This window comes from Hemicordylus capensis, chromosome 6, assembly GCF_027244095.1.
Source record: "Hemicordylus capensis ecotype Gifberg chromosome 6, rHemCap1.1.pri, whole genome shotgun sequence".
Lineage (NCBI taxonomy): Eukaryota > Metazoa > Chordata > Lepidosauria > Squamata > Cordylidae > Hemicordylus > Hemicordylus capensis.
In genome coordinates this window covers 50579356-50601862 of record NC_069662.1, presented here as the reverse complement: position 1 = coordinate 50601862, position 22507 = coordinate 50579356, and the positions used below count along the sequence as shown (strand labels likewise).

Below are 22507 nucleotides of genomic sequence, written 5' to 3'. Positions count from 1 at the left end.
CAGTTGAGTAACCCTGTTCTACAGTATGTTTTGGAATTCATATGAGGCAGCAATGAGGCCAAACAAGTCTGACCAGCATCCTGCAGAAACATTATGCACTTTGGAACATTCTCTCTCTCTCTCTCTCTCTCACACACACACACACACCCTCTGAAAAATACACAGCAGTTCTGTGGCAAATGTGCAAGGTTTTCTCAGCAAGTAAGTAAATGTGAAATGGGTTCTTTCTTTTTCCTCGAATCCAGTGGCTCTCTGAAGCATTGGCTAACTAAGTCTGCTTCTCTCCACACCCTCCCCTCCAGATGGATCCAGTACAGAAAGCAGTGATCAACCACACTTTTGGTGTACCCAACCCACTCAAGAAGAAGCAATTCATCTCTTGTAATATTTGCCATCTCAGATTCAACTCTGCGGTAAGTTTTGCCCCAAGGGAGATGTGGCTAGCAAGTGGGTGGGCAAGGAAGGTACCTGGAGGAAGGGAAATCCATCCCACTCATTCATCATATGAGTTCCTGGAATGTGGCGGTCTGGTGGAGTGAAGAGGATTGTGAAATCTCATTTGGAGACCTGTTCTGGGTACCCCATTTCAGGAAGGCTGTTTTGCCCCCTAATTTATTTCCAAGCGTTTATCTGACACAAACAGCTAAATATATATTTATTATATGTGTATAATAGGTGGTTTACAACAAAAAAAGTATTTAGAACATATATACTGTATTACCCCCCCCCAAAAAAAATTACATTACAAAAATATATTACAAAATATATCAAAACAACATACTACAACAGCAGCATTTTGTAAACAGATATAGAGCTGGTATCAAAAAGCCCACTTGAGCAATAAGATTTCTGCATTGTCTGTGAAAGGCCAGTAGTTGGTGCTGTGGCAGGTTTCAATCAGGGCCAAACTAAAGTGACTTCAATAATCACATTATTGACCCTGGTGTGTTTGGTTTTCCCCGTCGCACTTCTGATTCAGATCGGGGGCCCCTACATTTATTTATTTATTTAGTTAGTTAGTTAGTTAGTTAGTTAGTTAGAGATTTAATATACCACCCAATCCACAGACTCAGGGTGGTATACAAACAAGAGCAGCATCCGAGAACAACAACAAAAATTAAAGGGCACACCTGTTTACCCTGGAAAAAACGCTTCCAATGGCTCCAATTGCCTCCCCGGGGCAAATTGCATGTGCCGGGGGGCCCAATTCAGACTGAGACCATGATGGGAGGAGTAGGGTTAAAGCTCTCCCCACACACATTCAGTATCAACTGAGCTCTCCACATGTGCTAATTAGAGGGGTAAAAAGCAAGCACATCAGGACCAGCAATATGATTAAAGTCTTGTCTAGTTTGATGACTGGTGATGACTGGTGACTGATTCCATTGGGCGAGGCCATAACTGAAAAAGCCTTGATCCAGGTGCCAATCGGTCTTTTCTATACATGGTCATCATGATCATCATCACTTGTATAGTGTTTCAGAGCATTCAAAGGGCTTCACAAGCCTTTTTGCTGAAATCCATTCTGCAGATGGTGGTGGCTGAGACAGAGAAAATACGGTTTGTCTAAGGCCAACGGTTTGTCTAAGGCCAACATGACTTTGTGGTGAGATGAGATTTGAAGTGGGGAGATTCTGATTTCTCAGTTTTTTGCCCCTATGCTACTCTGGGCCCAAAATGGCTTCTGAATAGGGGCTTTCCTTTCAGGGGCCAGTGGGTTCAGTTTTGGGAAGAGTTGCTCTCTTGGCTGTGCTGAAGCTATCCAGATGAGAAATTCTATTAGAAAAGGGCTAAGGAAATGGATGTGTTTGACTTAGAAGGGAAATACTTTTGACAGTTGTCAAGAATATTTACATGGATGTCAAAAAGTCAAGGAAGAAGGGGATGGTCAAGTGTTGCCCTCTTTGCACAAGGCAGATAGGTGTATATTTCCAAAAGGTGTATATTAACAGGTATATATTTAATAATAGGTGTATCATTCCAGAAGGTAGGTTTCAACTAGTCATTCCCAAATTGTGTGCCAAGAGAGAACTGCTAGTCTCCTGTAAGGTTCAAAGCATCTGCCCACAGAGGAGGTTGCAGCTGTGACTGTGTGGGTCACTGCTTTGGGTGTCCTGATCGGTTTCCTCCAACTGAGCAGTTCTGCTCACTCTCTCACACACACAAATCTGCCAGGAACAGCTTAGAGTCCAACACTGCCAAGAGGGTGCTGCAAAACCCCAACTCTAGATGTGTTAAACAATCCCAAGCATCTGTAGCATAGATCCAGCCTTCTCTAGTCTAGGTTAGTCTCCATTCACCCAACTTCTTGAGACCCAGCCAAACAGGACATTCTCTGTGATCTACACAGCTCCTTCCCTTTGTGGGTGTGTCCCCCCCCCAAGAAAGCCTAAACAAGCATCTCCTAGGGGTGCTTTAGGTATGATGTTTCGTGCCTTACAACAGTGGATCTGTGCCAAGAGAGGCACCCGCAGTGAGCTTTAAGCCGCAGCCAGGAAGGGATTCTGCCTGTCCACCACCATCTAGGGCTGCCTAAAGGAAAGAACTGCAGAGAGATCAACTATACCAGCCGAGCAAGGTTCTTATCCCAATACACCAGAGCAGATCTCTGGCCCCTAAAAAAGGCTTCTGGTTCAGCTTACTCACTTGCCCTGAGAGCAGCAAGGAGATTTGAGTCTGCTGAGTTATAAATCAGTGGTTGCCTTGTTTCTCCTCTGCTTTTGCCTCACCCTGCCCTTGACAGCCCAGGACCCAAGCCTCGCAATCAGGGATAAGTGACCTTCAGCTCTATGCTATAGTAACCATCTAGCAAAGCGATGTGTTCTTTTTGATTTTTTCTTTCTTTTTCTCTCCCCCCCCCCCGACTTTTTGCCGTAAGCCTCCCATTTCAAACTGTCATTTCCTCCCCCCACGCCATGCACCCATATAATTCAATTCCTGGCATTGCTCACTGCCTGGCAAAGCAGAGATAAGACACGTCGCCCCTGATTAAATGCAACCCATTGCTTGTTTCAAAAGCAGCTTTCGGGCAAAAGAAAATAAAAATGTGCAGTTTAAAACAAACAAATATACAGTTAGCGGCTTTCCCAAACAAAACAAAATAAAATAATATAGCTAAATTTATTCACTGTAGGTGGGGGGTGGAGGAGAAGGATGTGTCAACCATTGTCACTTCCCAGGATGCATGTCTAACATGCTGTGTGTATTCACAGGCGTGTGTGTGCGTGTGTGTATATGCTTTCCTTTATCCTTCCCCACCTTTCTTTGGGAAGGAAGGGTGAATAAATGAAGTGTGTGTTGTTGTCCCCTGCCTGTTCAATGCTGATAAAAAAAAAAGAATAATACAAAAGAATACTGTCCCCCTGAACGTTTGTATACTTAGCAGTCAAAGACAATGCCCCCCCATTGTCGTTTGAATGAATGGCTCTGCGGCAAATTCATGGAAACTTAAATCCACTCTGAATTAAAATGAGGATGTTATTCAGTGGTTCATCCTAGTTTGCATAATGTTTGCGGGGGGGGGGGGTTGCAGTCCCCGTGCAAACAGAATGTGCAAACCCATGCGCTATTTCCTCCCCCCCTCCTTTTTCTAGGGAACATTTTAGCAGATGGGAAACTCCCTATCACCACATTTTATCCCCATATTCTTAAGGGCAAGTTTTGAGATCTGGGTTAATTTTACTTTTGTAGAGTTAGATGCCTATCAATTTTGTGCCTGCTGCCTATGGATTGGACCTTCGGGCATTCAATGTTTTTCTAAGGGCAATGCTTTCAAAGTGAATCCAGAAGTGAGAGGAGACTAGGAACACAGGCAGCAGTGATGATGGTGGGATGAAAGCATTGCTGTGGTGCTCACCAGTAACCCAAGATAAATAATAGAAAATAGGAAGGTTCTGCAAGTCAATAGAGAAAAACATGGTGAAGTAGCAGGAAGGTATATCAGCCTTTTAAAGTGATACTCTAATAACTAGAAGGATGGGCTTCAGGTCTCTTCATGTCATAGCCTTTACTGGGTCTCTACCACACAGAATGACTTAACACTGCCCTGGTTGCATATGAATGGGAGACTTGATGTGTGAGCACTGCAAGATATTCCCCGCAGGGGATGGAGGCGCTCTGGGAAGAGCAGAAGGTTTCAAGTTCCCTCTCTGGCTTCTTCAAGATAGGGCTGAGAGAGATTCCTGCCTGCAACCAGTCTGTGAAGACAATACTGAGCTAGATAGACCAATGGTCTGACTCAGTATATGGCAGCTTCCTATGTTCCTAACACCGCACTTCCCTCCTTCACTTCCCCTCCCCTTATCTGTCTTTCTCAGAATCAAGCTGAGGCACATTACAGAGGCCACAAGCATGCCCGGAGACTCAAAGCCATTGAAGCAGTGAAAAACAAGCAGAAGATGACTGACAGGAGCAGCAGCCAAGAAAAACCAGCTGACTTGGATGCCACACTGGACCTCAGTGGAGACACCACCAGTAACACAGGTGGTGGCAAAGTCCTGCTATATGGTCTGCAGGGAAGTGTTCTTGGGGGTGGTTCTCAGGTTCTGAAACCCTCTCCCCTTGAAAGCTGAATTGGGTCAGAGTCTGTGTTTTGGAGGCAGTGCAGCAGAGTGTGGTGTTTGTTTGCCAGACTTGCTCCCATTAGCTAGGAATAAAGGTGATATGTGGTTCATTTTGAATGCAGGTTTTTCATTTGTGATGATCTTGTGGACCATTTAAAAATCCCTTTAATGTAGCCTTGTAAGCATCGCATTTTAGCTGTTAAAAGTGGTGGTATAGAAATAGGTCAAGAGAATTTTCCTTGAATGGCTGCAAGAATGCTTAACAAAGGCTCATGGTTAAATCCAGCTTCATTCCAAATGAAATGAAAACAGAGCCACAATTTCATTGGTTTCATTCACATGGACAAAGTGGGTATTACTTCTCTAGAGGTTTTTGTGGGAAGTGAGGAGGCCAGAGTTCTTTGCTTGTGCACTGCTTAGACCTCAGTTAAATTCCAAGGTCTTGAACGTGGGGCTTCAGCAGCATAACCTTAGGTGTCTTACTCACGGTACCATTGTGGTAGCTGCTTGAAGAGAGCACAGTGTGCCTGTTCTCGACACTGCTAATGCTATGGATGGCCAGAAGGTAATATTGTAGTTACCATCTCAGCAAGAGTCAGACGACTAAAGCGGCCAATAAGGGGCCACCTGGGGCCTATACAGTTTCTGACTGTGGCCTGTTTCTTCAGTTTGAACAATTCATTGTTTAGATAGTTGAACAATGAATTGCTCAGCACAGCATCCCTCCAATGGCTGTTGCTGGTGTCTACTTTGGGTTTTCTTTTTAGACTGTGAACCTTTTTGGAAGAAGGAACCTTCTCCTCCTGGTTGCTCTTTTTCTTTGCAAACTATTTCAAGAACTTTTGCTGTTGTTTGTTGGGAAACGGTATATAAGTTGCACCAGTCGTAGTAGTAGATAGACTGACATGGCCTGTCCCCATTTAGCCCCTTGCCTACCTGCCTGGTTGGTACTTGCTTGGCTCCGGTCTGCCAGCCCCAAGACAATTCTTGTGAGCAGAGTTCCTCAAGGGCCGCTCCAGTGCTGCAGGAAGTGATTCACTCCATTGTTTCCTGTAAGGCTTCTACCTAAAGTTGGGAAAAGGGCACTCTGGATCTGCAACTGTCAGGATCCACAGCAAAAGTAGCAGTTGTTTCTGGGGCATGAAGGAAGTACTTTCCAATCACCAAGTGAGCTTTGAGTGGGTTGTGCCTGCCTCATTTACAGACCAGAAGAGTTGATAAAGTGTGCTGAGGTCTGTACAGTAATCCCACAGTACTGTGGAAGAAAAATCTTACTTGAGTTGTCCCTAGAATGAAAATAAAGTCTTTTAAAGGTCTTGTTGATCTACAAAAGTGGCAAAGTACTTCAAGGGAAATATAAAACATATCTCCTTTCTTTATTAGCACAACCCAATGGCCTGCTGGAACTGAACCAGCCAACAGCAGAGCACTGCAGTCTCATGCTGATGTCACCTCTAGAGGAGTCATCTGCTGAACTAACTAGCAGCGTCCTCTCCTTGGTTTCCCCTCCGGTTTCGGAGCCCTCGGAAGGAGCTCCAGACACTGCAAGTGTGGCATCGTCTTCTGTGGCACCTGGAGCAGAGACTCCAGCCACCGAATCAGGAAGCACCATTAGTTCAGCGCCTGACATGGAGAAAGACGGGAAGAAAAATAAGCAGCACCTGTACTGCCCTACGTGCAAGGTGACAGTCAACTCTGCCTCTCAGCTGGAAGCTCACAACTCTGGTAAGGAGCCCTTCATTGGCTCGTATCTAATTGTTTCCTGGAGAAGCTGATACTAGCCCCCAGAAGCATGGGCAGTGCTGCTTTAAGAGATGTGTATATATTTTGATACGACTGTTGCAGATTGGATGCAACCAATTTGTAGATACCCAGATGAGTCACACGCTCATCTAGATATCCACATGATCATTCATGATTTTAATATATACTAGCTGGACCGGGCACAGAGCATCTGTGCCTCTAGTTCCCCCCCCTCACTGCCGCCATTTTCTCCCGCCATTGTTTTCTCCCCCCACCCACCGCTGCCGTTTTCTCCCTGCCCACAAGCAAGCCTGTCTGGCGCCACCGCTTTCCTCTTCCCCTGCCAGCAACTCACGAACTCTCGCAGGAACTGCCACGCATGGGATTAGCAGCGTGTATGCCTTAGAGAAATAGAGAGAGAGAGATTTTAAAGCGCTTAATATATATATTTTAAAGCTACCTCTCCCTCTCAGCAACACTCCCAATTAAAGAACTTTTTAAAAAGTTTCCATTGAGAGTAAAATTGACAAGCTCAAAACCTGCTTAAATTTTGCTCTAGTCAGTTTCACCACTCTAATGGTTTATAATAAAAGATATGGGGAAACAGCAAAAATTAGGACTTAAGAAGCATATCGTATTTATCTTGCAACAAGGCTTCTCCCTCCATTGTTTTTTATAGTTATACATCTAGTAATGCCGGAGTAAAAAATATCCAGATTTTGCCCCTAGAAATCCCACATTTTCTGTGAAAACTAAAGATTTCAGATTTACATAGTTTTAAACAAATCTCCTCATTGTCATGTGTAAACATCCAAGTTCTGTCCAGCTAATTTCAACTAAATTTGAATTTTGGCATAGTTAGATATTGGGGGTACACAGGAAGAGATCTGTGGGGAAATTAAGAGATTTAGGGTACATATCAGGCCTGTAGCCAGCTGGTGGCATGGTGTGTACCTGCCACACCAAAAAATTCTCTTTCCTCCCCAGCCTCACTGACAGTTTTCACTGAACATTTTATAACCTGCCTCCCCTGACTTCTGCAAAAAACAAACAAACCCACTTTTTGTGAGGCTGGTTACAGGCCTGGGGCATATAGAATAGAAAATGCAATGAGAGTGAAATACAGAAACCCCTTGCTTTAAATACAAAAGCCTTTTTCAGATTATGCCTGCCAGATTTCCAAACAGTCACTCACCTATTGTGAGTCAGAATTTCCTTCAAATCACTAGGTAGGGGAATTGTGGTGACAACTGGTTTCCCCCCCCACTACCGTTTTGGGTCCTGGTCCTAGGTCTGGACACAACTCAACTGGGGAAGGATACATATAGTTCAGGTGATGAGTTGAGGTGGGAGCTCCAGCCACATCAGGCCCAGCCCCTCCACTACAGCCAGAAGAGATGCCCTTCTTTCAACTTCAGATTCAGAGGGCCCCTCTAAGGACCAGTTTGCCCGAGTGGAACCTCCACAGCCCTGTCAGAGTCAGTGTGTATAGGATAACTTTGCTCTTTTAAGATCTAGCCATTTCTGTAGGAGTAGGTGAGCTAGAGAGATGAGTTGGAGAACAGAGCTATTTTGAAGGTTCAGCTAGGACCAGAAGTCTGCTGAAGCCACATTCTACATTCCTCCATCCCTTGATGGATGTACTGCATACAACCCTCAAAACTCTCCAAATGCTGAGAGTTTGAGAGCCAGCCTTGGTCCTGCTCCTCTGTCATTTGCTTGCCCACATCCAGTCCTTTTCCACTGCCACCGTGGGTCTCCTGGAGCCCACTGACCTCTTGCTTGGACCGGGATGCATAGATGGGTTGTGAAAGGGCTAGTAAAGCAACTGTAGGCTAGTAACTTTTGTCATCTTATTTGGAAAGCTGTTGGTTGCATATTTTCACATGTCCTAACCCCATAACTCTAGAATTTATAAAGAGAAAATCTTGGATTCCAAATTCTATGCAGACACAAACTGCTTTTTAAAAAATATTTTCAAAGAGAGAGTAGCCATACCTCTTTGTATGTCCCTATAGCGTATGGTGCCAACCGAGACCTTTTCTCACCAAACACAGCCTCACATAATGGTCTCTGCAACACTTCCTCCATTCCAATTTAAACTATTGCAAACTTTAGATTTAGACTGTTCATCATGGGTTGCTTCCATGGTAGGGGCCTTTAGGGTTCCTGAGACACTACTTTTCCACACTTGGCTGGAAGAGAAATAGAAACAGAGGTTCAATACATCGGTTAATATAGCACAGTATTAAACAGCAGTATCATTCCCGATGGGCAAGATCTGTTTATAAGGTCCACTAAGTAAGTCCCAATCAGCAAACCTGCTTTCCAGTGCTAATGAAAGAGTGCCTTTCTGCAATTTCAGCCTGTTTTATTGCTTCCTAGATCAGCACAACTGAGAGATCAATGCTGAATTGCCCCTTATTTAGCCAGCTTCCCCTGCCCCCACCCTTGTGTGTTTTCAGATGCTAGTTTATTTCCATTTTGTTTTTTTTACTTTTTCTTTGATGGCAAAATAACTATTTTGCTGTAAAAGAAAAGGAAAAAGTGGAAAGAAATCCACCTCTCCAAACTGTCTCAATAAGGGGCAATTAATGAATTAGTTTTATTTAATACATTTGTATACCACCTACAACAAAAATTGGTTAACAAACAAGTAAAAATGGCTTAATGGATATGTTCCTCACCCTTTTTCTTCTTTTTGCATAACATGCAGCCTGATGAACTCAAAAGCTTGCTTACTACCTTATAACTTTAGTTGGTTCTTATAAAAGCATTATGCTACTGTGGCTTTTAAATTTTATAGAGACTTTCCTCTTAGTGGAATAATGAAGAACGAACAGCTTTGCTTGCACCCTTAATATTTAGGGCTGTCGTTTTTGATGTCCTATATGTTCAACAGAACAAGGAATTGCAATAATGAGGGCATCTAGAAATAAATGGATTCATTTGGGATGTGGCTTTGCTTTCTTGATAGCTCTGTTCTGTTTCAGCAACAGGGAAGGAAGATAATACAGTGGTGACCCCTAGAGGATGTTTGAAACCTCAGTGGATGTCAGGTCTTTATATGTATTTTTTAATTGTTATATTAAGAAGACATAAAGGCAAAGTGTGCCATCGAGTGGGTGTCGACGCCTAGCGACCACAGAGCCCTGTGGTTGCTTTCGGTAGAATACAGGAGGGGTTTACCATTGCCTCCTCCTGCGCAGTATGAGATGATGCCTTTCAGCATCTTCCTATATCACTGCTGCCCAATAGAGGTGTTTCCTGTAGTCTGGGAAACATACCAGGGGGGATTCGAACCAGCAACCTCTGGCTTGATAATCAAGTCATTTCCCCGCTGTGCCATTAGGTGACATAGATACACACTATGTTGTTGTTTTTTAAAGATAGGAAGGGGGCACTTCTGTTTTGAATTTAGTAAAAGAGAATGCAAAGAATCTATTCCCATGTTTCCAAAGTTGGAAGTGTGACTGTGAACTGTATGTATCCTAGAGCCAAACTTGTCATACCGTGGATCATGGGCAGCTAAGGACAGCAACTGGCATTGGTTTTATTTATGTTTTATGTTAATATTTAAATGGTTGTACTTTTTATTGTGAACCACCCTGAGCCATTTTTTGATAGGCAATATACACTATACTTGATTTTAGCAAAAGGTAGAGAAGCAGTACATAAATGAAATAAATAATGATAAAATAAATAAAGTTCTCAAACTCATTTTTATCTTCTACAAATTTTCAGTCAATTCCAGTCTGGCTTTCACTCTTTACTCCTAACTGTGACTGCTTCAATGCTTATTTCCAGTTATCTTCTTGCAGCACAATCTGAGAGCTTATAGTCTTTTGGATTTTTACCCTTTGATATAGTCAACTGTTCTCTTTTCCTTTCTTCTGTTAGTTCTCTTGGTTTTCAGGTATTGTGTAATCTGTCATATCTTTCTTGCTCCTTTCTTTCAATTTCTTGATCTTTTCCTCTTTCTGTAGGAGTTGCTCAGCTCAAGGATCAGTTTTAGGCCCTCTTTTTCTCTTGAATAAAATTTTCTCACAAATAAAATTACTTATTCACTTGGTCTTCAACAGAGTCTCTTTGCCAGTGGCCTTCAACAAGATTATTCTTTACCAGATCTTCCACATTCCTCTCTTGCTCTAACTTCTGCTGCTTCTCTGCTGTCTCTTATTGGATGAATGGCAGTTTTCTCAAATATAACTCTGCTAAAATGGAACTTTCAGTTTTTCCTTCTAAACCCTTTTCAGCATCATTCTCTCTTGTTCTTGATAATGTGGGTGTTTGTTTTCCTCAGGTTCTGGTCCTTCCAGGTTTTTAAAAATTATCCTCTTTTTCCCCCTCCCTATATCCAGGCACTTGCCAAATCATGTCATTTTCAATTGATTGAGATAGATAGATAGATAGATAGATAGATAGAAAGATATTATTTATTTATTTGATTTTTATACCGCCCTTCCGAAATGGCTCAGGGCGGTTTACAATTAAAAACAGAAACCATTAAAACCAATAACAATTAAAACAGAAATATAAATATGAACACCAATTAAAGCACATCTTAAGAAACAATTAAACTATCAGAACAATTAAAACCCTGAAAACCAGGTTAACATTAAAACAATTAAAACTAATTAAAAACCCTGAAAGGCCAGGCCAAACAGATGGGTTTTAAGGGCTCTCTTGAAGGTCAGTAAGGAATTAAGATTACAAATTTCTCCTGGGAGTGCATTCCACAGCCCGGGAGCAGCCACAGAGAAGGCCCGCCTCTGAGTCGCCACCAAACAAACCGGTGGTAACTGGAGACAGACCTCCTCGGATGACCATAACATGCTGTGGGGATCATGTAAAAGAAGAAGCTCTCTAAGAGATCTCAGACCCAAGCTGTTCAGGGCTTTAAAGGTAATAACCAGCACTTTGTATTTTGCCCGGAAACATATCGGCAGCCAGTGTAACTGTTTCAAAACAGGCATAATATGGTCTCTCTGGGTTACCCCAGAGACCAGTCTGGCTGCTGCATTCTGAACTAACTGAAGTTTCCGGACTACGTACAAAGGCAGCCCCAAGTAGAGCACATTGCAATAGTCAAGCCGGGAGGTTACCAGCTGATGCACCACTGTTTTGAGGTCATCCTCTTCAAGGAATGGGTGCAGCTGTCGAATCAGCTGAAGCTGATAGAAAGCACTCCTGGCCATGGCCTCCACCTGAGAGGCCAGGGTGAGGCCTGGGTCCAGGAGTACTCCCAAGCGGCGCACCTGCTCCTTCTGGGATATAGATATAGATACACACACACACACACACATATATATATATATACACACACACACACACACACACACATACACACACACATACATACACAGCTGGTTCACATGAGTAAAACTGTGTCTGGTAACAGAAAATCTAGCAGTATGCATGCTCCCACAGACTATGTCTTGTGAACCCAGGGTGGGGGGGAGGGGAGGTAAGGTTGTCACTGTGCCAACCCCACATTTACCCTGGATTATAAATCTTAGATCTGAACTCTGGCTGTCAATTCCAGGTAAGTGTTGAGTTGGCATGGTGTCACGCTAAGATTGCCAATTTTTTTCTGGGTTCACAAAACATGCTCTTGTGGGATCTCAGGTTTTATTTTATCAGACATAGCTTTGATCGTGTGAACCAGCCCATAGAATATGCTCTTTCCTTCTACAGACACTCTCCAAATTTCAGTTAATTCTCTTATTATTTTCCATGTTTACTTTTGTAATTTTTTTGTCTCCCTGTTCCTGCTCTTAAGCCTCTTCACTCTGCCTTAAATGCTGCTGCTTATCTGATTATTCATTTCTACTGTATTATTCATTTGTACCCTTTACAGCTTTCTCTTCACTGCTTGTTTTCACTTTAAACATCTTGTACTTAGTTTCAAATGTTTCTGTGGTCTTGCTCCTCTATATCTACCTGTGCTTCTTTCTCTTTAAAGTTCTCCTCAAACCCTTTGCTCTACAGGTACCAGACGTCTTGTCCATCCTCTCCTTTCCCCACCTCTGTCTCTTTTCCTGTGCAGCTCCTTTCCACTGGAAAACATTTCTATCTGATCTCTGACTCTCTTCATCTGTTTTGATGTTCAAGCACCTCCTTAATACACATCTCTGTTCATTCTGCCTTATTCCCACTAACCATCCTCCCCTTTTCCTTTCCTTTCTTCCTTAATGTGCCTTGTCATCTTAAATTGTAAGCCTGTGGGCAGGGACTGTATTGTTTTGTTAAGTTTCTGAACGACGCTTAGAAATATAGTGCAATATTATGGTTGACATCTTGGCTAATGCTTTGCTTGTGCAACAAAGCTGGGCTAATACAAGAAGATCACATAGTTGGACAAACTCACAGGGATGCTCAAAACTGTGCTATTGTGCAGACGTTCCCTGTAAAACATATGAGCTGTGCCACAGGGTGTACATGTTTGTGCTAGCGCAACACTAATCTGGCACACAACAAGCTTCTACTAGTGTAATATCCTTGTGCAAATGCAGCATTCGTCAGGCCATTGGCCACTAATCGTAGTATGCAAAACTGAGTGCTTGAAAATGAAAATAAAAAATCTGCTTACAAATTTAGAAGTCAGAGAAAGGGACAAGCAAATAACTCACACTTTTTTTGACTACAGGAAAAAATGCACACAACATGCACACACAAAAGCGAAGGAGAAACACTGTTGACAGATGAGCGTCTGTTGTGAAAGCTCTTGGCAAGGCGAAATCGGAGTCTCTCTTGTCTTGTGTTTCAGTCAGTATGGGGTTTGCTTTGCAACTGCTGCAAGAACAGGACTGGTTAGAATTACTGGGTGACACCCTGGTAGACTGCCAAGGCTACAGTTTCCGCTGCTACTGCTGCAGCAACGAGGAGAGGAGAGGTTCTTCATACAGCCACCTTCTTTTTGTCGCAGAACAACTCATATTTAGTCAAGTTTGTTGTCACTTCTTCTAAAATGAGTTTTCTCTTTGTTTCCCAGGAGCAAAGCACAAGTCAATGCTGGATGGCCAGGCAGTTCTGCCAAGGCGAGGCAGGGGGAAAGTCCTCTCACGTGTGGGGCACAAGCCCAAACGAATTGGCAGCAAAGGCAGCCTAAGCATCCAAAACAAGGCCTTTCAGTGCCAGGTGTGCGAGATTTTTGTCAACTCAGAGACTCAACTCAAGCAGGTAAGGAGACTGATCTAGGCAGGAAAGGCTTTCCTCTTCAGCTACACTGACTGGCTGAAGTGTTTGATCAATGGCTCACTGAATCATGGCCACTTTTGATTGTTGGGATAAAAGAAGCATTTTGTTTCCTGGAAAAAATGTTTCCTGGGGGGAAACTGTGCATAAATTTTTTTTGTGGTGATTCATGGCTGTTCACAGTCATTCCTACCCCACTTTGTAGCTACTTCAGTGTCTGTCTGTCTATCTATCTATCTATCTATCTATCTATCTATCTATCTATCTATCTATCTATCTTTATTTATTTATTTATTTATTTATTTATTTATTTATAAGGGCTGCTTCTCTTTTCAGGAGCAATCCCAGCCAGCCAGGGATCATGGGGTGATTGGTACCATCTGGGGAGACAAGCACTCATTGTGATTTTTGACAAAGTCTATTCCCCTAGAGATGGAAAATAGGTGATAGCCCTGCAATACTTTCCATTTTTAATGTGTTAGCATGCTTTTATTGTTCTGGCCATTGGACCTGCAATGGCGAAATATGCAGTGGTGTTTTAAAAGCTTTAAAGAATTTAAATAATGTTGTCAGAGGAATGGAAATTGACAGGAAGCGTTCTTCAAATATCACTTATCCACTCTCTCTGGCAAATGCTGCCCATGCACCTCCAGCAGTGTTTAACTGGTCTGCAAAACTGGAAGTGGGCCTGGCTGAAAGGGAAAATGGCTTGTGGGGTTACATGTGGAGGTGAGAATCAGCAGGCATCCCATCCTTTTGATCCTTTTCTTTACGTACCCCCCATCCTCCATATTGCTGATAGTGGGGCAGAGTCTGAGAATTTGTGGTTTTGTCAAAACCCATCTAGTGAGTTCATAGCGAAGGTGAGATTTGCATCAGGGATTTCTTTAGAACATGTTCTTAGTTACTGCACTACAGCAACTTTCATATGTGCTTTTAATGTTTTTGAGCCCAAAGGATGGAAGCGGGGGGAGGGGGCACTGTTAGATTATATCAGTGGTTCCCAACCTAGTTTCCTCCAGATATTGCTGATCTACAACTCCCAGCATCCTCAGCTACAATTTATTATGGATGGGGATGCTGGGAGTTGTAGTTCAGCAACAGAACCAGCGTGGTGTAGTGGTTAGAGTGCTGGACTAGGACCGGGGAGACCCAAGTTCAAATCCCCATTCAGCCATAAAACTAGCTGGGTGACTCTGGGCCAGTCACTTCTCTCTCAGCCTAACCTACTTCACAGGGTTGTTGTGAAAGAGAAACTCAAGTATGTAGTACACCGCTCTGAGCTCCTTGGAGGAAGAGCGGGATATAAATGTAAAAATAAAATAAATAAAAACATCTGGAAGAACCCCGGTTGGGAATTACTGAATTATATGATAGGTGAGCAGACTTCAGTCTTGTGTGGTCTACTTATTTTATTGTTATAATTCCTGTGGGCTACTGATATGTGTTAAATTTTCATAAGTAAAGGTGCCAACTTAGGAACTCTTAACCATCAAAGCATGATCAGTCTGCTTTAAGTGGTCCTGAGTCTGTGCTCTTGCTTAAGAACAGAAGGAGTGCCTGTTGGATCTAGCCAAAGTCCAGCATTCTTTGCAAGGTTCCCAGCAAACAGCTGACATGTTGCAATTGACTGGAAACTGGCCAGTGGTCTACCACAAGTTTTAACTTCTGCCCATACCTAAGCTAGATTATCTTTTGTAGGAGACCTCTAGATCTGTTATTTAACTAGTAATTCTGGGAGGATTTTTATTTCTCTATCCACAGCACATGAGCAGCAGGCGGCACAAGGACAGGCTGGCAGGGAAGCCGCCAAAACCCAAATACAGTCCATACAGTAAACTGCAGAAGAACACGGCCCTGGCAGTGAGTATTTTGAAGGTACTTGTCACTGAAGTTGCCAGCCGGTCATGGGATCTATCAGAAATGATGTGTGGGGAGGTGGGGGGTGGGGACGGAATTTCTCGGGGAATTTGATTTATTCTGGGAAGCCTAAGCCTTCTTGGTCTGTGGAGAATTGGATACTGAGCAGTCTTGAGCCCTATTCAGACATTCACATGTTGCAGATGTTTACAGATGTCTGTACACGTGTACATGTTTTTGTGTGAATGGCTGTACATGCATTTATTTTAAAAATTAGCCTGGGCACAGGCCCTCTTGAATGAAGGGTACAAATGAGTGTACTACAGTAAAATTGTGAGTATTATTGCCAGCAGCATTTGGAAATTCAAGACTGATAATGGAGCTCTTCTCACAATCACGGAAAAGAGCTCCCTGCATTTCTGTGGGGAGAGCAGGTTTACCCAACCCTCCCTGCAGATGATCACTCACCCTTCCCGGGGCTCGCCTGGCAGCTTGGGGGGTCAGGCGCAGAGAACAGGGGCAGAACCACCATTGGGCGAACGGCTTCAAAGAACCCAGGCTGCCGCCAATCAGGGGCCATGGCTTGTGGCCCCGACACACACCCCACATCTGATAACAGACGCGGGGGTGCTGGTTTAGCTCCTGAGCGGGGGTCGCGCAGCCGCCATTCAGGAGTTAAATGGCCAGCATTGCATTTGCGGCCAGGAGTGGCTCTTCCCTTCCTTTAAGGCAGGGAAGAGCTGCTCCTAACTCCCAAACAGAGCCACGCAGCTCCATTGGGGAGCCCAACCACGCCCCCTGCATCTGATGTGGGGGCATGGCTAGCCCCCATGTTTGACATCAGACACGGGGGGCAGGGTGAGCAGGGCTGCCGCTGTGGCTGAGCACAGGCCACCGGCAGTCTGGCTCCGCCAGTGGCAGGGAAACACCGCCGCGTGGCGCCCCAAGCCCCAATAATGCACCATGCAAGTGCATGGTGTGTTACTGGGAGCCCCCCCCCAACTGTGCCCGCTGTAGCTGTAAGCAGCCACACGATCATCAAAATGTGATTAAGGGAGCACTCATTCCCTTAACCTCATTTAACGAGGAGGCTACTTTGGCAGGTTTGCACAAGCGTGCACAACCAGGCTGGGCTCCCTTGGACCAGTTTTGCACACTCGTGTGAATAGCCTCAATGTCTTACAAGAGAGGAGGGGAACTCTTCAGTGGTCAGTTGTTTTGACAATAGATCAGGAGGTTTCAAATTCTTGTGCCTCCTTTTCTTTTCCAGTCTTAATGCAATGCATAATTGCATGACTTTATCAAATCAATTTACAGCAGGGCATTGTGATGGCCACTAACACAGATGGTGGTTTTAAAGATAAGCTTCATGAAGAATGGAACAATCAGAGACCTTGCCTTCTGGGGACTAACAATAGGGAATGGATACCTCCCCTGTGCCCTGCCTAAGAGGGTAGCAGAGTTCCTATACTTATATTAATAATTTGCAGAAGAGAGGAATCTCGGCAGGTTGTGAAGGGTGAGGATGCTTGTAGTGCAAAGGCGAAGAAATCTGCCCTTACTGAAATTCTCTTGTCTGCTCAGCTGTTAAAAGTAGATGAGCCTTGTCTTCCTTTGCATCTGGCCATCCTACTGCTGGGCTGGCAGGACTAGATGGACCTTTGGTCTGCTTCAGCAGGACAGTGTGTTAAAATTTTCACTTCACCTTACACAGAAACCTTATGGGATCCATTATGGAGTCATATCCCCACTGTATTATGTTAGCCAAATGATGTCAGAGACCTCTAGCATGCTGTGGGAGAACTGCTGATATGCAAAAATAAATTCATTCAGCTTACCTGCAAAAAAATAAGTGCATTCAATGATTCAAGGCAGTTATGAACCCCTGTACAGAGGAAGCTGCCTGCTTCAGCTCTGCAAGAATGATGGAGCTTGGCTCCTTCTAGTCAGCCATCATTGGAGTGGGTCACTGTTGCATCTCCACAGTGATTGTTTCATCCAATCATTCCTAGTGCAGAGATGTGGCAGAATTACTGCCTTTAGAGGAGGCTGCCTGCTGTGTCTCTGCATGAGTTACTGTCTGGGCGCTTTCCTTTCTTGTTAGGAAGGCCAGCCCTGACGTAGGAGACAGATTCCTCCTCCTGTGTGTGGCTAAGTCTAATTCTTGCATGCTCTAAACTCAAGCTGCACCATTTTGGCCCTCCAAATGCTGTTAGAATACAACTCTCATCATCCCCAGCCCCAGTGGCCAATAGTCAGGGATGATGAGTCATGGCCCAACAACAGCTAGAAGGACTGAAGTTGTGCAGCCCTGCTCTAAGCACAAACCTTTTCAGGGGTTATCGTGATGTCTGCCTCAGATTTTAATCCTGTCCCCCAAATGTGCTAACTGTCAAAAGTCTGAGACTTCCTGCGCCAACCCCACTTGCTTAGTCAGATTTTTGAATAACAGTTAAAGGTTAGAAATCAGTGTCTCCAAAATAGCATTAAGCACATGCCTACTATAACATGTCATTTGATCCTTAAAAGTTGTGGCATCCTGCATTCTCCTCTCCTGATGCAGTTCCTTGGCTCACAGAGTCTCTCTCTCTTTCTCTCTCTCTCTCTGCCCTCTCCCTCTTTCTCACCTCCACAGTCCAAACTGGCTCTGCAGAAGCACCTCACAAAGACCTTGGCTGCACGATTCCTGCCGAGCGCCCTCACCCCAGCCACCGTATGTGCTCTGCCTAGCCCGCTCACACTTCGACCAGCTGCCGCCACTCTCTTCCAAGCTCCTATCTTTGGACCAGCGCTTTTCCGAACCCCTCCAGGCCCTGTGCGAGCAGCTGCAGGTCCTATCATCTTCACTCCCTACTAGAGACCCTCAGCACTGTTTTTGCTTCAGTTAGTTAACAGATGTGGTGAAGATCAAGGGGAGACTGTACAGGGAAACTGGGGCAGGAGGGGGCCTTGGCAAACTAGTGCCCTATACAAAGGCGAATTGGAAACTTTCTATTATTTTAAGCAATTATCTTTTTGTTTTGTAGGGGTTTCTACCTGTTATCATGAACTGGATTATGCATTGGGGTAGGGGATTAAACCCTCTGCCCTTGTCCTGTCTGATAACTTTGGATCATCCCACAATGCACCTGGCTTTCTGTCATTTGCCACCTACGCAGGAGCACAATTCCACTTATCTAGAGAGCCTAAAGGGGTTGTCAAAAACATTTAGATAATTAGAAGTGCCATTTTACACAGGGCTGCTGTTATCTGGGAACCAAATGAGTTCCAGCAGCTGGGACTTCACAGGTAGGTAACTGAAGCTGTCCTACACAGATGCCCTTCAGAATTTCATGTTCTCCCGTTCAGTGGAGGTACTAAGATCTCCCTGTACTAACTAAGGAATTGAGATGGTTCTTCCAGACAAGAAAAGGATAAAACTGCAGAGGTTGTATAGAGGGAATTCCTCCCATTCCAGCAAAATTACTTCCACCAAGAAAGTAGTGTAATTAAAATTCCCCCCTCCCCAAGCCTTAATCTTTAATCCCAAAATGAAAGCCACATGGCAAAAACTTTAAACTTTTTAGTTTTCAAAATGACCAAATGGTTTTCAGTTTAGAAGCTGAAAATCCGAGAGTGAGGTAGGGTGTATGGGTGGGGCGTGTCCATGCATGACAGGATATTGCATGAGTTATGGTGGATGAGCCAGAACTATGACTTTTTACTTTAAAAAAAAAAAAAAAGAGCTTGGGGAAAAGAACAGGATTTAGAAGTGTGGGGAGGAGGCAGACCTAAGATTTTCTCAGTTGTTAGGGCTGTTCTGTGACATGGTAGCCATGTTTGTCGGGATTTGCTCTGTTGAGCATTACAGAGCAGGAAGGGAAGACCAAGACAGTAAGAAGACCTTTCTGCTGCCTTTCTCACTGCCCCCCCCCCCCGCCGGCCACTCATTTGACTCCAAACTAATCTGCCAGAACTTGGCAGGGCTTGGTTCGGTTTGATCACGGACTGGACCGCCCCCGGTTCAATCTGCAATCAAACCTCCGATCCGGCCCGGTTCAAGGCGAATGGTTTGGAGCCGAATCATTCATGCACATCCCTACTGTATGAAACAGGATGCTGGACTAGATGGGATGGGCCCCGGGCCTGATCCAGCAGGGCTGTTCTTATGTTTATATGTAAGGTCTATAAGCACAGAGTGGACATGCACCAGGGAGCCCTAAATGTCCACCATGTGTCCTTGACTGTTAGAGATGTAAGTTTCCCCTTTGCATGTTCACATCATTGAACAGTAGTGTGGTCCAACTAAACCTAGTGTCGCTTAGTTGGACACCATCCGATGGGGATGTTTGGAGCTAGCACCCATAGGTTGATATCCTTTGGTTGAAAGGTGAATGCCAAGAGATGTTCTTCTTGCCCAAATGAGGATATCTGGATTTCTGCTTCTGGTTGCAGAGTCCAGCAGAGAGAAGGCTGCTCCACTGCCTTAGCAAGAACCAGTTCCAGTGTAATATTTTTCCATTCATGGCAGATTATATCCAGGGCAATTTCCTTGGGGCACACACACTTGGGCACGCACACACAGACAGATAGAGATACAGATATGTTAGGAGTTTTAATAGATACAGGCAAAAAGATAAAATTGACAGCAGGTTGATATTGCAAGCCCTTCCTTCTCTACCATAAGACAGAACATTAGCCCACCCCACACAATCCAAACCACAGCAGTCATCGCTCCAAATATCGAATATCCAGCAAGTGATCTAAGCCACATGCTGTAAGGAAGGCAAGAAGAGAAACCTCTAGGATCACTAGCCAGTTTAACCTGGGGACAAATTATTTCTCTATTCCAGTTACGGAAATCAGCCAAGTACAGAGCATGAGCAAAATCCATTTGCTGAATCTCCCTTGAAGGAAATGTTGATTGTCTACTTCAGGTTGTTACAATTCCTGATTTCCTGAGAGGGACAGCAAGAAGTTGCATGGCCAGTTTATTTGCCTGTGCACCCCTTTTTGGGACTGGGTGCAAAGCATTACATTGGAACTGGCCCTCACTTTCCCATGTGCATAGGTTTGTGTGCTTGTTGGAAGAGATGCTGTGAGGCTTTTTTCCTGGAATTTCTGCAGAGCCCTTTCAGATAATCCAGGAAAATCAAGATGGGGAGAATAATCTTATTGATGAGGACCTACCCAAGAGATGCAAGACAATTAATACAGACAACTGTTTACCAAGTCTCTGTTGAACTACTTAATAAGCTGGTTGGTCATCAGTACAGGTGAAACTCGGAAAATTAGAATATCGTGCAAAAGTCCATTAATTTCACTAATGCAAATTAAAAGGTGGAACTGATATATGAGACAGACGCATTACATGCAAAGCGAGATAAGTCAAGCCTTAATTTGTTATAATTGTGATGATCATGGCGTACAGCTCATGAAAACCCCAAATCCACAATCTCAGAAAATTAGAATATTACATGGAACCAAGAAGACAAGGATTGAAGAATAGAACAATATCGGACCTCTGAAAAGTATAAGCATGCATATGTATTCAGTACTTGGTTTGGGCCCTTTTGCAGCAATTACTGCCTCAGTGCAGTGTGGCATGGATGCTATCAGCCTGTGGCACTGATGAGGTATTATGGAAGACCAGGATGCTTCATTAGCGGCCTTCAGCAATTCTGCATTGTTTGGTCTCATGTCTCTCATCCTTCTCTTGGCAATGCCCCATAGATTCTCTATGGGGTCAAGTCAGGCGGGTTTGCTGGCCGATCAAGCACAGTACACTGTATACTTTTCAGAGGTCCGATATTGTTCTATTCTTCAATCCTTGTCTTCTTGGTTCCATGTAATATTCTAATTTTCTGAGATTGTGGATTTGGGGTTTTCATGAGCTGTACGCCATGATCATCACAATTATAACAAATTAAGGCTTGATTTTTTTCTCGCTTTGCATGTAATGCGTCTGTCTCATATATCAGTTTCACCTTTTAATTTGCATTAGTGAAATTAATGGACTTTTGCACGATATTCTAATTTTCCGAGTTTCACCTATATTGTCTTTCCAAGTGACAAGGAAAATCTTACAACATTTTTATACCTGATCAGAATTCCAGGGAAGCAAGATGGGAAGTGGTAAGAGTGTATTGTCTTCTGACCACTTGGCAGGACAATTAAGACAACCAGTTTAGTAAGTGCTAATGTGTATACTGTGGTAAATTGCCAATAGGTAAACAGTTGTATTTGCCCTATAACATGCAGGGTCAGAATCAGAAATCCTTTTTGGTTAGCCAGACAATCATGTATTTTTAAAAAGTGCCCTAAAAACTGTTTTTGGAAACTTAAGAAACTGGGAAGGTGCCTGAGGCCCCACTATCTCCCACCCAAAGTCCATTGCTACACTGAGAACTGCTGGTGTTATACTGGATCACACAATTTAAAAATCATTGTTTGAAGGTCATTTTTGTGGGACCAGCAGTGGTATTTTATTTCATTGGTAAAATCAACAAACATGAGTCTTACAAACTCGTAACTGAGACACTCCTCAACACATCTGTATCCAGCAGTGCTGGATATTGTACTGAGTGCTGCTGGAATCAAACAGACAAGGTTGCTGGCCATGATGGAGCGATGAACCATTCCAGTCTATGCAAAATACTAATGGAATGGCTCTGTCCTTCCTTGCCTCTTTCTGATTCCTGCACTGTGCTTATTTCTACCCAGATGACAAACTGTGACATCCGGGGCAAACATAAGTATATGTAAGGCAATAGTGGTCTCTTTCTTGCGGATATGAAATGCTCCTTATGTCCTAGGATACAGACATCTTTCTCTATTTTTGACATGCACAATCAGAAATTGGAAATGTGTTAATTGGTTCAAAGAACCATGTGTTTCAGGATAGATTCATCCCAGATCCGTCAACAGGAGGCCAAGTGAAATTATGGTTGCTATAATAAGCACATACGAGGTCTCAGGGTCTAGACCTCACAGGACCCTTCATGTTTCAAAGGATGCACACAAATGACATTTCTCTCTGCTTGCATGGCTTATCAGTTGTGGGCTTCAGCACTTGCCAAGCCAGTTGCTCAAGCTCACAGGACAATATTACCACCCAGCAAGAAGCAGCAAGCAATTCTGATGTGTGTCCCCTTCTCTCAGGTGAT

At 43.9% G+C, this 22507-nt stretch overlaps 1 protein-coding gene across 5 annotated transcripts in view; it reads left to right on the top strand.

Annotated features, from left to right (window-relative positions):
* ZNF385C (zinc finger protein 385C) overlaps positions 1–18455 on the top strand; it is a 216019-nt gene extending 197564 nt beyond the window's left edge. For 4 of the 5 annotated variants that reach the window (XM_053265674.1, XM_053265675.1, XM_053265677.1 and 1 more), the window contains 6 exons: positions 303–413; positions 4317–4482; positions 5946–6287; positions 13300–13487; positions 15267–15380; positions 17998–18455. In XM_053265674.1, coding sequence (XP_053121649.1) covers positions 303–413; positions 4317–4482; positions 5946–6287; positions 13300–13487; positions 15267–15380; positions 17998–18219 — 1143 coding nt within the window. In that variant the 3' untranslated portion in view covers positions 18220–18455. The remainder of the gene's footprint in view (positions 1–302; positions 414–4316; positions 4483–5945; positions 6288–13299; positions 13488–15266; positions 15381–17997) is intronic. The other variant, XM_053265676.1, reaches the window with a different exon arrangement.
* Positions 18456–22507: the final 4052 nt, after the last annotated feature.